At 42.6% G+C, this 15096-nt stretch overlaps 1 protein-coding gene across 3 annotated transcripts in view; it reads right to left on the bottom strand.

Moving 5' to 3' along the window:
- Positions 1-1600: 1600 nt before the first annotated feature.
- The window catches only part of MBD2 (methyl-CpG binding domain protein 2), a 70143-nt gene continuing 56647 nt past the window's right edge, over positions 1601-15096 (bottom strand). For all 3 annotated transcript variants that reach the window (XR_014809081.1, XR_014809082.1, XM_013992857.3), the window contains 3 exons: positions 14504-14681; positions 8991-9129; positions 1601-5286 (listed from right to left, as the gene is read on the bottom strand). Coding sequence is in view for 1 of the 3 variants with exons in the window: in XM_013992857.3 (XP_013848311.3) it covers positions 9003-9129; positions 14504-14681 (305 nt within the window). In the remaining 2 variants the exon portion in view is untranslated. The remainder of the gene's footprint in view (positions 5287-8990; positions 9130-14503; positions 14682-15096) is intronic.

Consider the following 15096-nt stretch of genomic DNA (forward strand, 5'->3'; position numbering starts at 1 on the left):
TGCTTCACCACAACCTGGGGTCAGAAGGTTGGCTTTACTGCGTGTGGACCAGGGGGACCCAAGTTTGGGCTGGTAAAATTTCCACCCCCAGGAGATGCTTTTACAAAAGCACTAGATGCACACACCCCACTTTGCAGCCCCGTCCCCAGGCCCTCTGTTCCAGCTGCATCTTGATGCCAGACTTATCACAGTATCAAGCTCATGAAGCAAAATGTTGAAAGTACTACAGCAGAAAGAAAATGCTAGCCCCCTTAAATAAAAATAACCAACAGCATTCTCTGACTGAGAAGCTGCACTTCTTCCCCCCTCTTATGAAAGATAAATAATCCAAGTAAGGCTTTCTCAGCAGAAGAGTTCAACAGAAAAGCTCTGACTATACAGACTGAAAAGAACCAAGTTTCCCACAAAGAGTCACTCTGCTTTCAGGCCACAGTTGCACTATATTTGATAAACCAGACTGTTTTGTTCTCTGTCACAGAGAGAAAATCAGCTTTGGATGTGAGTGGGGAAGAGTGTTACAAGGTTGCACTGTGTTCCAGAAACAGATGACGTCTGCATTCAAATGCCCCTCCCTGCACCTCGCTGGCTTGAGTGAATAATTTGTCTGCTTCTTAGACTTCTCAACTCTTAAATGGGGATGACAGCATGTGAATATGATATGGCTTCTCTGCGGCTTAAAATTCAAACATGACGTTAACGTAAGTAAACATGTTCTGTGTGTTATAAAAAGTTCTATAAATGAGAGGAAATAAAAGCATGCCCCCTCCTGCTATAAAAACAAAAGCCAGGAGCTCCCGTCGTGGCTCAGTGGTTAACGAATCTGACTAGGAACCATGAAGTTGCGGATTCGATCCCTGGCCTTGCTCAGTCGGTTAAGGATGTGGTGTTGCTATGAGCTGTGGTATAGGTTGCAGACGTGGCTCAGATCTAGCGTTGCTGTGGCTCTGGTGTAGGCTGGTGGCTACAGCTCTGATTAGACCCCTAGCCTGGGAACCTCCATATGCCACGGGAGCAGCCCAAGAAATGGTAAAAAGACAAAACAACAACAACAACAAAAAAAAAACAAACCCAAAAGCCAAATGACACTGTAACTTAGGTGTGCCGTGCTGAAGAAATGAGTATGCAACTTGGAAATCTAAAGTCCACCCCAGATCCTTTGAGACATGCTGGTTTGCTAGCCCATGGCTCTGAACTGCAATACCACAGCTAATCCTGTCCTGAGTGAGTGAGGGGATGACCCCATCCATGGACCTGGTAGAAGCAACTGAGTTGATTTTGTATAGGGGTCACATATGCACCCACACAGTTAAGGTGGGCAGGAGAGAGAGCTATGGCGGTCCTAGTGGAGACTGGAGGCTATAGCCTCACAAGGTCCAATGTGGAGTCCACCTGATTCTGTGGAGAACCTGCAGCCCTCTCTGTTCACTAGACACACTGGCAGTACAACCAATCAAGTGTCTCAGCAACAAATGAAAGTAGGGTCACTGGACAAGTTTCAAAGTTTTGGGCCCTCACCCCAGTCTGAAGCCTCTGTGTCCAAGCAACACAGGCCCAGAATGTCCTCCACAGATGAAGTCATTGAAGATGACTTACACGAACATTTTTAAAGCTTCAAAATTTATTGCTGTACACTTTCGCATAGCATTTACTATGGAAATACTAATAGTGCAAATATTTATTTTGGACTTTGTAGCGTTTGAGGGATCACAAAGCTTTTGGGTATCTTTCGCAACCATTTAAGAAGATCTATGTTATTCAACTTATTTCAGAAATTCAAACAAGTCATCTGATATGCAAAAAGAGTACATAATGCTTTCTAGATCTCCTCTCTAGCACAAAAAGCTACCCTGGAAACTGCCAGGGGCATTCCTTTCCATGATAATACATACGTGTCTCTCAACACTTTTCCAACTGCAAGACACTCCGTTCGGTCACAAAATCATTCAACAAGTATTTCTTGACAAACTGTTATGCGCCAGGCACTATGCTAGGCTCTGGGGATACTAGGATGAAAAGATGCAATCTCTGCTTTCATGGTGTTTACAGTCTAAAAGTAGAAACAGACATGCGAACAAATTTACAATACAATACAGTAAAGTGCTTCCGTGGAGGTATTTACAAAGTGCAGTGGGAATTTGGAAGGTGGCGGGAAAAAGAACGTCTGCCTGGAGAAATCAGGGACAGCTTCACAGAGGAGGTAGCCATTGAGCCGCGATGTGACCAGTGCTCAGGAATTCACCACGTAGACAGGCAGGCAAAGGGGACGACAGGCGCAAAGACAGAGGCCCAAAGGGCCCTTCGAAGGAGCAGGTGATGTGGTTTTTCTTGAGCCAAAGATGCAGTGGGAACAGTGACAGGATGAGCTAGACAAGTAGGCAGGTATCAGATCGTGAAGAGTCTTTTGATCATTCGTCCATTTATTCAACAAACATTTCTCGAGTGCTTACTATGTGCCAGGCACTAGGCTAAGCGCTGGGGTTATAATAGGGAACAAGACAGATACATCCTTGCCCTCACGGAGCTTACATTCTAGTAGATAAAAGACAGACAAAAAGTCAACAAATAAATAAAATACAGATTTAGAAGGTGGCTACAAAGGAAATAAACAGAGTGCCAAGGCAGAAAATAAAGTATTGTGGTTATTTATAAAGTGGAGGGTAGTGAGGGTTTTCAGCAAATGCCTCTTGGAAATGACATAAAAGGACACCTGCAGAGATAATGAGACGGCTCCAATGGGAGCCCTCGCTATGTGCCAGGCACTGTGCTAACACTTTACAAATGGGATCTTGTTCAGTCCTCACGACTCTATGAGGTAGATATTCCTATTCCTATTTCACTGAGGAGGAACAGGCTCAAAGACATTAACCTGACAAGTCACACGCATGGCAAAACCAAGGTTCAAACACAGACTCTGCACTTCAAAGCGCTCGGCTCTTAAGCACGATTCAAAACTGCATACACAGAGACGTGAGGAATTTTGAGCAGGGAAATTATACAGTAACATTTGCTTCAAGGACCATTCTGCTATGTGGAGGAGGAAAAGGAAGAATGGAGAGGAAGGAGAAGGGAAAGTGGATAGGTGGGGGAAAAAAGAAGCCACTGAAAGCCTAGAGGAGAGGAAAAGAGGTTGCATAAAGGCAGGGGTTGTGGGAATAAAGATGTAGATGTGAGAAACCTGGACAATGACTCTAACAGGACTGATGGGATGTTGGATGCCAGGGGAAGAGTGGCATCTGGAGTCACTCTTGGGCTTCCACCCTGGGCATCTGGATCAGGTGATTTGCTTTTACCCAAGTGAGGGGATGCAAGATGCTGGTGGGTGTGGGGGATGAGATGATGCATGTATTTCTGGACATGTCCTGTGGGTATACTGGGAACATCTTGACTTACAGGATGGTTCCCAGCTGGACACCATGTAATGGCTTTCACATCTTGTTCTCTACCTGAGCAAAGTACATAAGAACAAAAATCAAAGCTCTGTATGCATGTACACTGTGTTTTTCCTTTTACAAAAGTTGTTTTTTAAAAGCATGTGGATCTTGGTTGGATTGCTTTGTGAAAAGAACATATATCTGATTGCTGAGGTGAAGGTACCCCAAGCTTGATTACAAATGAAGACTCATGGACTTGGAGGGGTCTAAGAAAAGCCTTCAGGCATCATTCTATCTAGTCACAAAAGCTCTTAGCAAGAAATCAGTCCTAATGTCCCATGGCCACCCCAGTTGGGACAGTTGGAAGGGCCAAGAGCAGGCACCCTCCTTCACTTGTCTCCCCAGGGTCTGCAAGCATCTCTGCTTATTTGCCAGCGGGACTGGCTCTGAGGAAACTTGTGGCCTAAGGGCCAGAGATCAAAGTTGAAAGTACATCAGGAATTCCAAGAAGGTGTGATTTACGTAGTTTGGCATGAGGTCCAGATAGACGGGAACTCAAACCTAGCCAGGTGTATTGCTTTCACTATTTTCTCTTCTTGTCCTTTCTCGGGAACTGGAAGGGTGCTGGAGGTAGTGATGGAAAAACATACAGGTGACATTTATATGGAAATGCTCACATCCTTGAACATATCATTTTGGGGTCTAAGTTTAAAAGAACTTAAGAGTTAAGAAGTACAGAAACCTTTCCTATAGAAAGGTACTATTTTTGTTCTATCTCTCAAAATGTACTTAAATTTGATTATAACCACTCCTTCCTTTCCTTGGTATCAGATTAACTTATGTTTTGAATTTGTAAAACTCATTTATTAATGTTATGCCAGTTTCAGTAATTAAATATCAAGGAATTTAATGAAGTTAACGCATATGAATTTCATCAGAAAAAAAAATGCTAATACTTTGGAGGCCAGGTACCAATTATTAGCAAAATATTACAATTTGGTTCATTAAGCAACTCTGCATAGAAAGCTGCCTCTCTGTAGCAAAGGGTCTGACATACACCTGTTAACTCTGTAAGCTAGTGGACACTGGAAAAAGTAAAGTGTTCTAGAAAAAACAGACATCGATTTCCAGTAACATCTGAAGGGCACTTATGTACCTAACTCATGCCCCGGGGGAAGAAATGCCTTATTTTTCTAGAAATAACAGTAGTGCTCGTTATAGGCAAGGGGAAAAAAAGTCGCTCATGCTCATGACAACTTAGAATTCTGGTGAAAGCAGCACAATTCTCATGATATCCAGAGGCATACTGCAAATGTATGAGCCATTTCCTACCACCTCCATTTCAAACATCAGACCCAGGGATCACAGCTGAATGTGAATCAGGGAATCCTAAGGAGGGGCTACTTATTGTGTGTGCTCTTTAACAGAAAGAATTCCAATCGGTATGTGAATATAATCATTTATTTGTCTTTACAGTGATGATGGAAGAATGTACAGGTGTCCTCTTTCAATAAAGTATAAAAATCTGTTTATATACAGTGAAGTCACAATAATCTTTCATTGGGAAATTTATTTGGTATTCCTGATCCGTTCATATTAAAACTGTGGGGGAAACAAATATTCCTTTTTAAGTGCTACATTTCCAGTAGATTGCACCTGGCATCAAAAGCTCAGCTTCATCTTAAGGGTCCTGCTTGATATTACAAAAGACTAATTTTAAGTCCTGGGACTCAAAATAAACATCATTTTTGAATAATAGATATATACATCAAAAATACATCTAAAAAGGCATTGGTTAGTGCTATTAAAAAGCTCTATGTGCTCAGGTACGTATTTTCAAACAGGCAAAACCCAGTGGAAACGTTTTTGTTCAATTCTAGGAATTTGCTCTTGGGGAAAGTCGGTCGAAAGTTACCTGTAAGAAAAAAACAAACAAACTTAAGTAATTCAGTGATTTCTCAGGCGAGGTCAGCAAAACTTGGAAAAGCAGTTAGAGGCCAAATTTCACTTAGAAGAGGATTTTTAAAGCCTTGATAGCATCTAGTTATAGCACTTTGCACATAAAAAGTGCTTTGCCTCTCCTCTCATTGTTTCAAGTATTTTATTTCAAGAATAACCTTTAATATTCACTTCATTCTCATAGGAACCATATGTAACCTTTTATATGCTTATGAAAATAATTTCTATCTATAATACATATCTTCACAAAATTGAGGAAAATTTCCTCTAACAATGATTTATTGTATTTCACAATCATTTATTTTACTTCAGATAATTTAGAGATGATAGAAATGCACTGAGGCCTTATTATTGCTTAACTTGGGTAAAATGGTACTGTGCAATTGCAAATTCAACTTTTCATGTATTTGATACTATATCTCATTTGCAGCTAATTATTGTAACACCTTTGTTTTAATGGTTATCTTCTTGCAATCACTCTTAAAATGTTTGATTACCTGGGTGCTCCTCTTGAGTCTAAATTCTTAAGTAACACAGTAAACCTCAACCTGATATTGGGGGGGAGTGTGTGTGTGTATTTTTATATACATACACACACACACATATAAGAAATAAAGGTCCACCTTACTAATAAGGACCAGCAGAAAGAGCAGCCATGAGGTGGACAGACCTAAATGGAACTGCATGTTACAGGTTCCATTTCCTACCAGCCAAGTGAACTTGGCCATGTCCTACCTTTGGTCAAGCTGAATCCTATCTACTCCACAGGTTATTATGAACATTTATTTAAGTCATGTGGCAGGTTCTGGTTTACTAAACACTTTAGGTGTATGTGGGTGTGGCTAAATTAGTGATTTAGGTAAATTTAGTTTTGATAACTAAGAAGCACTTCTAAATCTTCCATAACCTACAAGTTTAATGGCCTGGTCTAATAAGGTCATTCTCAAGTTTAGAATACGATATACATCATACAAATCTCTCCCTGTGCAACAGGCCAAAATGATGGCTACTTTTAAAAGTACATATTAAAGCTTTAATCACTCAACATTAATTAGTGTTTTCCTACATTCACCACACTTGTGCCAGGTAGCACGCAATGGCAGCTTTTATGTGAGTCAGGAGCCCATTCCCTCAAATGCATGCTTGCTCAGGTGGATGAGGTGCCGCCCTGAGGTCAGCCTGCAAGACAGTGTGCGAAGTAAGCAAGGGCCTGGTAAAACCTCAACTAATGACCCTTGATTACCCTAAATGTTTTCAGGAAAAAAGTCTGAAAAACATCAGAAAGCTAAAAAGCTCTGGAGAAGAGGGGAGCTTAGGAAAGTCGGTTCCGAAGTAGCCCAGGCACCATGATTCAGATTCATTCCCACACTGCACTCATGTCTCCAGACAAAAGGAACACACTTCAGACTTCCCTCTCGGAGGCTTTATACATACTAAGTATGCTCCTCAAAGTCCACAAAACACATCCTTGTTGGAGTGGGAAGCAAGATTCAGTGTCAACACGGCAAGTTCCCGTCCTCAGTATGCAAAACAAAACAAAACTAAACAAAAATACTTAAAATAGTACTGAACTGGATTTAAATGGTTCTGAGTGGTCAGGAAACTGTGTGACCAGATATAGTTGCTGTCACTATGTAAATGTCAGATTGCTGTGTCACTGTGGCCTGGGCCACTCCCTGAATTAAGACAAAAGCACTGATGGGAAGGAAAGATAGTGTTAACAATGAACTTGTTCCTCCTGGCACCCAATACCCTCAGATTCTGTTTCTGTACCAAACAGGACCCCCTCCATCAGCCCAGTGGCTCAAGTCAAAAACCTGGAGTCATTCTCCCCACTCTCAGTCAGTCACCTGGCCGAGTAGATTCTAGCTTCAAGACACCTCAAAGAGGCCTTGTCCTCTTTTCCTCCACACCCACAACCAAGACCCTCGTGAAGCCACCGTCAACTTGGGCTGGGCCACAGCAGCCTCCTAACTGGTCTCCCTGCTTCCAAGCTTTCCCCACTCTAAGCCTTTTGTCCTGCAGCAGCCATAGGGATCTTGTAAATAAGCACATCTAATCACATTACACAGCCTTCAGTGGATTCCCAGCGGTTTTAATGATAAAGCTCCAAATTCTTTTTTTTTTTTTTTCTCTTTTCTAGGGCTGCTCCTGCGGCATATGGAGGTTCCCAGGCTAGGGGTCGAATCGGAGCTATAGCTGCCGGCCTATGCCAGAGCCACAGCAACACAGGATCCGAGCTGCGTCTGCAACCTACACCACAGCTAGGGATGATATTGGATCCTTAACCCACTGAGCAAGGCCAGGGATCAAACCCGCAACCTCATGGTTCCTGGTCAGATCGTTAACCACTGGGCCACGAGGGGAACTCCCCAAATTCTTAACAATAATCCACAGGGCTCAGCGTGATTCGGTTCATCTCAGAGCATGCTAACCCTCCCCAGACTTCGTACATTCCAACCAAGGTCATCTTTTCTTTGTTCCTTAAAGGAAGTGAGTTCTCCCTGCTACTTCTTCTGATGAGAACACGGTTCACCCAACCTTCTCCCGCTCACTCCTACTCGCCTTCCAGGTTCCCTGTAGATGCCACTGCCCCAGGGCGATCGTGTTGGCCCTCAGGTCATGTTAGCTCCCCTGCCGCCAACTCTCTCGCACCTTCATTTTTCCTTTACGGCACAGAACGTAATGCTTATACAGTTATTCGAGCATTTGTTTCACACAACTGAACAGTAAGTTCTGTGAGCACACAGACAGTGTGGTTGTGTTCACTTCGTCCCTGGGACCCAGCACTGGATGGAAGACTGACCCTCAGAAAGAGGTGCGAGTCCCCAGACCAAGAGAGGGGATGAGGGGAAGGGTCCAGGAACACCCAGGGTAAGAACTCTCATACCCTGCTCACTCTCCCCCTCAGTTCATCTTTTCTCTTTCCCTCCCAACACCACCCCCACTCTGTTTTGGCCTCAAAGAACACAAATAAATAATTGGCTTGGCGTGGCAGAAAGACATGGTCTCAAATAAAGCAGGAGATAAGGCGGGAAGCAAGACGCCACATAAACCCTTGAGGATTGGCAAGTAACTATCTAAAGACAACAGGCACCTGATGGATCAGAGCCTGTGAAACTCATACATAAGCTCAGGACAGGATCACGACTTGTATTTTTTAAGGTAAATTACTTATTATACTTTAAAATGTCCTTCTCGCTCTCCCTGCATCAATCTATGCTAGAGAGAAGCTAGGGAAAGGAAGAGTTTTTGCCTACTTTGTGCCCATAATTTTACAGAGGGGAAAACACACCCCAGAAGCAAGTGTGGTGGAGGTGACGGCCGCCTTTGTCTCCTGCAGCCGTTCCTCCCTCCCCGGCAGGGTCCTTTCCTTCTTCCCCTGCTTTTCTCCAGTGATACCTTGGAAGCTTGCCACCTGGTGTTAATAAAGGAGGCCAGATCCCTTGCAAGTGACTGCAGGGGTGTGAATGTCTTCGCATAATGAAAACAAAAGGATGCACTATTCCTATGGTCCTTAAATGCAGAGGGGACAAACAACAGCAGGTGCGCAAGACAAGCAGAGGAAAAGGCTTCTTAGCCACTGCTGAAGTAGGCTCCAAGGGCAAAAGCAAGGAAATAAAAGACCTGAAGTTCCCCGTCTCTCTGGTGTTGCTTTACCTGATGCTAATCTTAGGCTTCATCTCCACTGTCCATCTCAATGTCCATCTCCTCCGTGTCAGCAGCTCGGGACAAGATGTCTGCCATCAGCGCTTCTTCCAACTTCTTACGCACTTGTTGTACTCGCTCTTCCTGTTTCCTTTTGAAAAACAGAGTGAAAAGACCCAATAATGTGGCAAATATTGGAAGGATGAAGCTATCATGAAAATTCCTGAGAAACAGACATTTCCTTCTTCTTAGGCTTTGCAAAAATTGCTTCTACACTCACCAAACCAAGTCACACTGGGGATGGGGGATGTTCAGACAGGCAGGTAGCCCTCATCTCACAAAGAGCTGCAGCGAGAGTTGAATTATGTCGGTGAACTTTTCTTCAACTAACACGTCAGGTATGTGGAGATTGAGGGTTATTCTTACAAAGGATGATTAGAACTTAAGGGCAGGGAAGTAATAAGGAAAATAGAGAAGGGAAAGAGATGTGTTCAAGGAGGCACTGAGAAAGATGAGGAGGCGGGCCATGAGGAGCTGGGATTAGCTGGCATTCGGGGAAAATGTAGTTGGAGCTCTCTCCTGGGTTCCCAGGCCTGCTGGCAGCAGGCCATGCTGAAGGAATCAAGACCAGTGATCCTGTATGACAAGGATGGTGAATGAATAGATTGAGATGAACCCAGTAGGTGAAGAATATGCCTCAAGTTTATCTGTATCTCAAGGACTGTAAAGGAACCTCAAAAGGGAGAGTAACACCAACTCATAAAAACAGTTTTATGAGATGAAAAGCACAAGAAGAGAGGCTACTGGTATATATTTTATCTTTAAAAAGCAGAAGAAAAAATGGGAATGGCTCCTTGACATGGCAAAACAGAGATTCCTAGCAAACCAAGGTGGTAAATAGAAATTCACATCCAGAATCCAGTGCAGAGGCAAAGGTTGAAGAAACCCAAGAGAAGGCACAAGACCAGTAAGTAAAAGTCTTAAGAAAAAACAAAAAACAAAAAAAAACAAGAAAGGGAGACAGGTAAAGGCCCATGTGGGAGTGTTAGCCTTGGCTAGAAAACAGGATGAATCATCTTCTGAGATCAAAGGAGAGTTGGTTAGGATGGATACAGAGTGAGAGATGGACAAGCACCGTGACAAGTAAGAGATGCAATAAGGAATACTGAGAGTTCTACTGAAAAAAAAAAGCTATGTTCTCCATTAGTGATTGAGGAAGACAAACAGTAGAACTGCCCCAAATCTGGGAAAGCAGAAGGATGGAGGAGCAAGGTTCTACAAGACTCCATTAAGATGCTCCGAGTACTCACCTCTTGGGTGCTCAACCAGTTGTAAATTCATGTTTACTATAGCCTAGCCCCTGTGTCTCTTTATTTCATGAGACTATGTCTAAGGTAGTGAAATTAACATATTGTGTACCTACAAAAACTTTAGATGTCAGCTTTACTAAACACTAAAAATAGCACAAAGAGATAAAAGGGTTTTAGACATCCTCTTTTTAAATTAATTTTCTTTTTTTTCTTTTTAGGACTGAATCTGTGGCATAGGGAAGTTCCCAGGCTAGGGGTCAAATTGGAGCTGCAGCTGCTGACCTATGCCACAGACACAGCAATACAGGATCTGAGACATGTCTGCAACTTACACAACAGCTCATGGCAACTCCGGATCCTTAACACACTGAGTGAGGTCAGGGATTGAATCTGGATCCTCATCGATATTAGTTGGGTTCTTAACCCACTGAGCCATGACAGGAAATCCTCAAGTGAATTGTGTGTGTGTGTGTCTTTTTTTTTTTTTTTTTTTTTTGTCCTTTTTTAGGGCTGCACCGTAGCATATGGAGTTTCCCAGGCTAGGGGTATAATCAGAGCTGTTGCTGCTGGCCTACACCAGAGCCACAGCAACACCAGATCTGAGCTGCATCTGGGACCTACACCACAGCTCATGGCAATGCCGGATCCTCAACCCACTGAGCGAGGCCAGGGATCAAACCTGCAACCTCATGGTTCCTAGTCGGATTTGTTTCCACTGCACCCGCCACAACAGGAACTCCTCAAGTGAGTTTTTAAAAAGAGGGGACCTGCCACTGAGTTAGTCGAGCTCTATGGACTCTATTACATTAATAGAAACTGGAATTTAACAGATTTCCATGCAGTGGAGCAGGGTCAAGAACACACTTTATGTCTTATATAGTTAGTCTTGCCTCTGGCTCAGTGACCCAAGATTTATGATAAATGGCCTATCAGTCTCATTGGTAATCTCTTACATCGAATAACGGAGTATGAGAATCTGTACAACTGCCCTAAAGTCACCACAGCAGGAAGACCAAACAAAATGGAAGAAATGGTGCTTTCTGCTAAAGAATTATATCTTAAACTCCGACATTGGCCATTGCTTCTCTTTTGTCTTGAGCACTGCTTCCCACATTCATGAAAGCTGAAATTAAAGCATTTGCCCAATGTGGTGGGAAGAATTCTAACACAGGCCCCAAGATGTCCCCACCTGCCCCTGTATACATTCCCAGTAGAATTCTCTCCCCTTAAGGCCAGGCAGAACTTATGGACATGATGGGATATCATTCTTTGATTAAGTTACTCATCAAATGACCTTTAGTTAATCAAATGAGATTCTCACAGAGGGCCTGACCTCATAAGAAGAGGCTTTTAAGGGGCTGCGCCCTTCCAGAAAGAAGCAGGAGAAGGAATATGAAGGGAGCCAAGGGGCAAATAACTGCCAGCAGCCTCTAAGTGCTGAGAACAGCAACCATCCCACAGCCAACAAGAAACAGGGGCCTCTTTCCTACAAAGAAATGGATTCTGTAACAACCTCAAAAGCTTGAAAGAGGAGCCCAGAATCTCCAGAAGAGAATGCAGTTCAGCTTTGTAAGACCCTGGAAAAGGAATCCAGTCATGCCTGGCCCAGACTTCTGACCTACAGAACTGAGAGCTATAAACAGTTATTGTCTTAAGCTGCTATGTTTGTAAGAATTTGTGAGCAAGTATTAGAAAATAGATACACCCACGGATGAAAATAATATCAAGATTGCCAAAAAAATATCTGGCTAATGTTGAGATCCTTAGTTGAAGGTTTAATATGAACAGATTATTGACTATACAATTGAAGAAAGGGTAAAAATTTCATCTACAGTCATTTATTTTGTGCCTGTACTAATGTTTGCCTGATAACTTCTGTTATGACAATTAAATCAAATGGACAATTTGTTAGACAAGATTTCCCTAAATGGAAAGCATCCGGATCTGGCTTTGAGATAGTTTCCTCCACTATCAAAAGATCTGGTGTTGAAGTCATCAACATTCCCATGACATCACTCAGAGAACCTCTGTCAACACCATGATGACCTCGCTGAATCCCTGCTGACTAACTGGGTCCTCATTCCAAGACAGATAGGAAGTTGTCTCCCAAGTAATTTCCTTCTTCAAGGGTAAGAACAGTCCAAAAAGCACGCTGATCCCTCACCCTGATTCTATATTTTGTTTTTCTTTAAAAATAACACGATCGGAGTTCCCATCGTGGCGCAGTGGTTAACGAATCCAACTAGGAACCATGAGGTTGCGGGTTCAATCCCCGCCCTTGCTCAGTGGGTTAATGATCCGGTGTTGCCATGAGCTGTGGTGTAGGTTGCAGACACGGCTCGGATCCCGAGTTGCTGTGGCTCTGGTGTAGGCCAGTGGCTACAGCTCCGATTTGCCCCCTAGCCTGGGAACTCCATATGCCGCAAGATCGGCCCAATAAAATGGCAAAAAGACAAAAATAAATAAATAAATAAATAAAAATAACACGATCTTGGAGTTCCCATTGTGGCTCAGCAGTTAGCAAACCTGACTAGTATCCATGAGGATGCAGGTTCAATCCCTGGCCTTACTCGGTGGTGGGTTAAGGATCCTGTGAGCCCTGAGCTATGATCCCGAGTTGCTGTGGCTGTGGAGTAGGCCATCGGCCACAGCTCCAATTCAACGCCTGGCCTCAGAACCTCCATATGCCAAGGGTGCAGCTCTAAAAAGACAAAAAGACCAAAAAATAATAATATCACTGATCATAAATTCTATGTAATCAAAACATCTGATCAAGGCATCTGAATGCAACTTTGAACCATTCCACATATTTGCAAACCATTCTACATATTTACTTTAAAACCCAGGAAAGGCTTTCCAATTATAAACCTAGTTAGATTCATGCATTTAAAAACATTCCCATGCCAACTTTCATGGATTTAGAAACAAATACGGATATAATACATATTTTTAATTCGAAAGTGCCATCTGCTGGTTTTGTCTTAGAATAAGACTCCAGTAAAACCTAGTTTACATTCAGAAGATAGAGTGAAGTATATACACACTTTCCTATTTTTATAGAAAATACAGTGTACTACAAAATTACTGTAAAGTAACAATACTGAAGTCCATAAATTCCATATAAGAATCTAGTTGTGGTTTCAATACCTGGAATATTCTCTTGAGCAATGGTTTGCTTATACTTCCTGGGCATTATCGATCTGAGCTATGTGTTTCCTTTCATAATTTGCTGCTAAAAATCTAATTTCTGGCCCAGCTTTAGAAAGAGTAAAGGATGTTAACAGATGCAGGCTGTCTGCTCCTCATTCCTGGCTTTTTTTTTTTTTAGGGCCACACCTGTAGCATATGGAAGTTCCCAGGCTGGGGGTCAAATCAGAGATGCAGATGCCAGCCTACACCACAGCCACAGCAATGCAGGATCCTAGCCATGTCTGTGACCTACATCACAGCTCACGGCAATGCCAGATCCCTGACCCACAGAGCGAGGCCAAGGATCAAACCTGCATCCTCATGGATACTAGTCAGATTCATTTCACTGCACAATGGGAACCCTCCTTGGATTTGTTTATTTGCTTTTGCTTCATCTTCTCATTTGTTTCTCATTTGGCTTCACAGGATGTATGTGTGTGTTGGGGGTAAGTGGGTGTGTGCACCCACATGCCTTTTTGGAGCCACCTTAAATCTTTATTTGAAACAAGGAAAAGTAGAGATAAATAAATATCTAAAAGAGTTTATGTGAGGTAAACATAATCAAGACAAGCAAATTAAACTTTGAAAACACAACTGAACTTAAAGTAGCATGGCTACGATCTGCTTTAAAGAGATTGGTTTGCAGACAAACCAATGCAGTAAGCAATCACAAAAGGTATAACTGAATGAAAGTGGTTCTTCAGAGCAGAAAGGCAGAACCCCAAATTGCATAAGACACTGCAAAAATGATGTGGAGAGAGAGTACAACTGAGCTGTCCTTTAGACATAATCATGATGATATGCATTATACACAGCAACTGCTACCTTTTTCACACATGCATTTGTTTTAAATGTCCTATATTACCTTACATTAGTTTCACAAAATCTCTGCAAAAAAATATATACATATACATATAACTTTCTGATTGGCTCCTCACTTACTAGATGTGCCACTGGACCTAAGAGGCAGTAAAAAATGAATCAAGTATAAAAGAAAAGTTTTGAAGTCACATTAAGCTGCCTTACCTAATGTCTTCATCTGTGACAATGAAAGCCTTGCAAAGGGGTTGAGATGTGTTAAGCCAAACAGCGGGGTTCTTTTCCACAGCAGCAGAGACTTGCCCTGTGATTGGTGCGGAGCTTGTGTGCAAAGCACTGGCAACAGCAGATAAAAGGGTCTCATCATTACTCCCTGGACCAACTCCTGCAATCAGAAACATGTATGAGTCAAAGGAAAATTTCTAGATGTGCTGAGCAAACCTTATGTAACCTAAAACAACTGATATTTTTATATTCCTCTGGGATCAGCTATTTAAAATTGACACAAGCCAAAGGAGGAAAGGATAAAAGCACATCTGCTTCACTGTTAAACACCAAAGAATTAACATTAAAGAAATAGTAACAAAATACTTGAGTTTGTTGGGGTTTTTTTTTTATGCTTTTTAGGGCCACACTGGAAGTTACCAAGCTAGGGTTCGAATCTGAGCTGTAGCTGCAGCTGAGCTACACTCAGCTCATGGCAACGCCGGAACCCTAACCCACTGAGCAAGGCCAGGGATCAAACGTGCATCTTCATGGATACTAGTCGGGTCCATTAACTGCTCAGCCAAGACAGGAAC

The sequence above is a fragment of the Sus scrofa genome, chromosome 1 (genome assembly GCF_054392235.1).
Source record: "Sus scrofa isolate SSC_HxYL_T2T_F1_AM1 chromosome 1, Sscrofa_HxYL_maternal_Yorkshire_Landrace_v2.0, whole genome shotgun sequence".
Lineage (NCBI taxonomy): Eukaryota > Metazoa > Chordata > Mammalia > Artiodactyla > Suidae > Sus > Sus scrofa.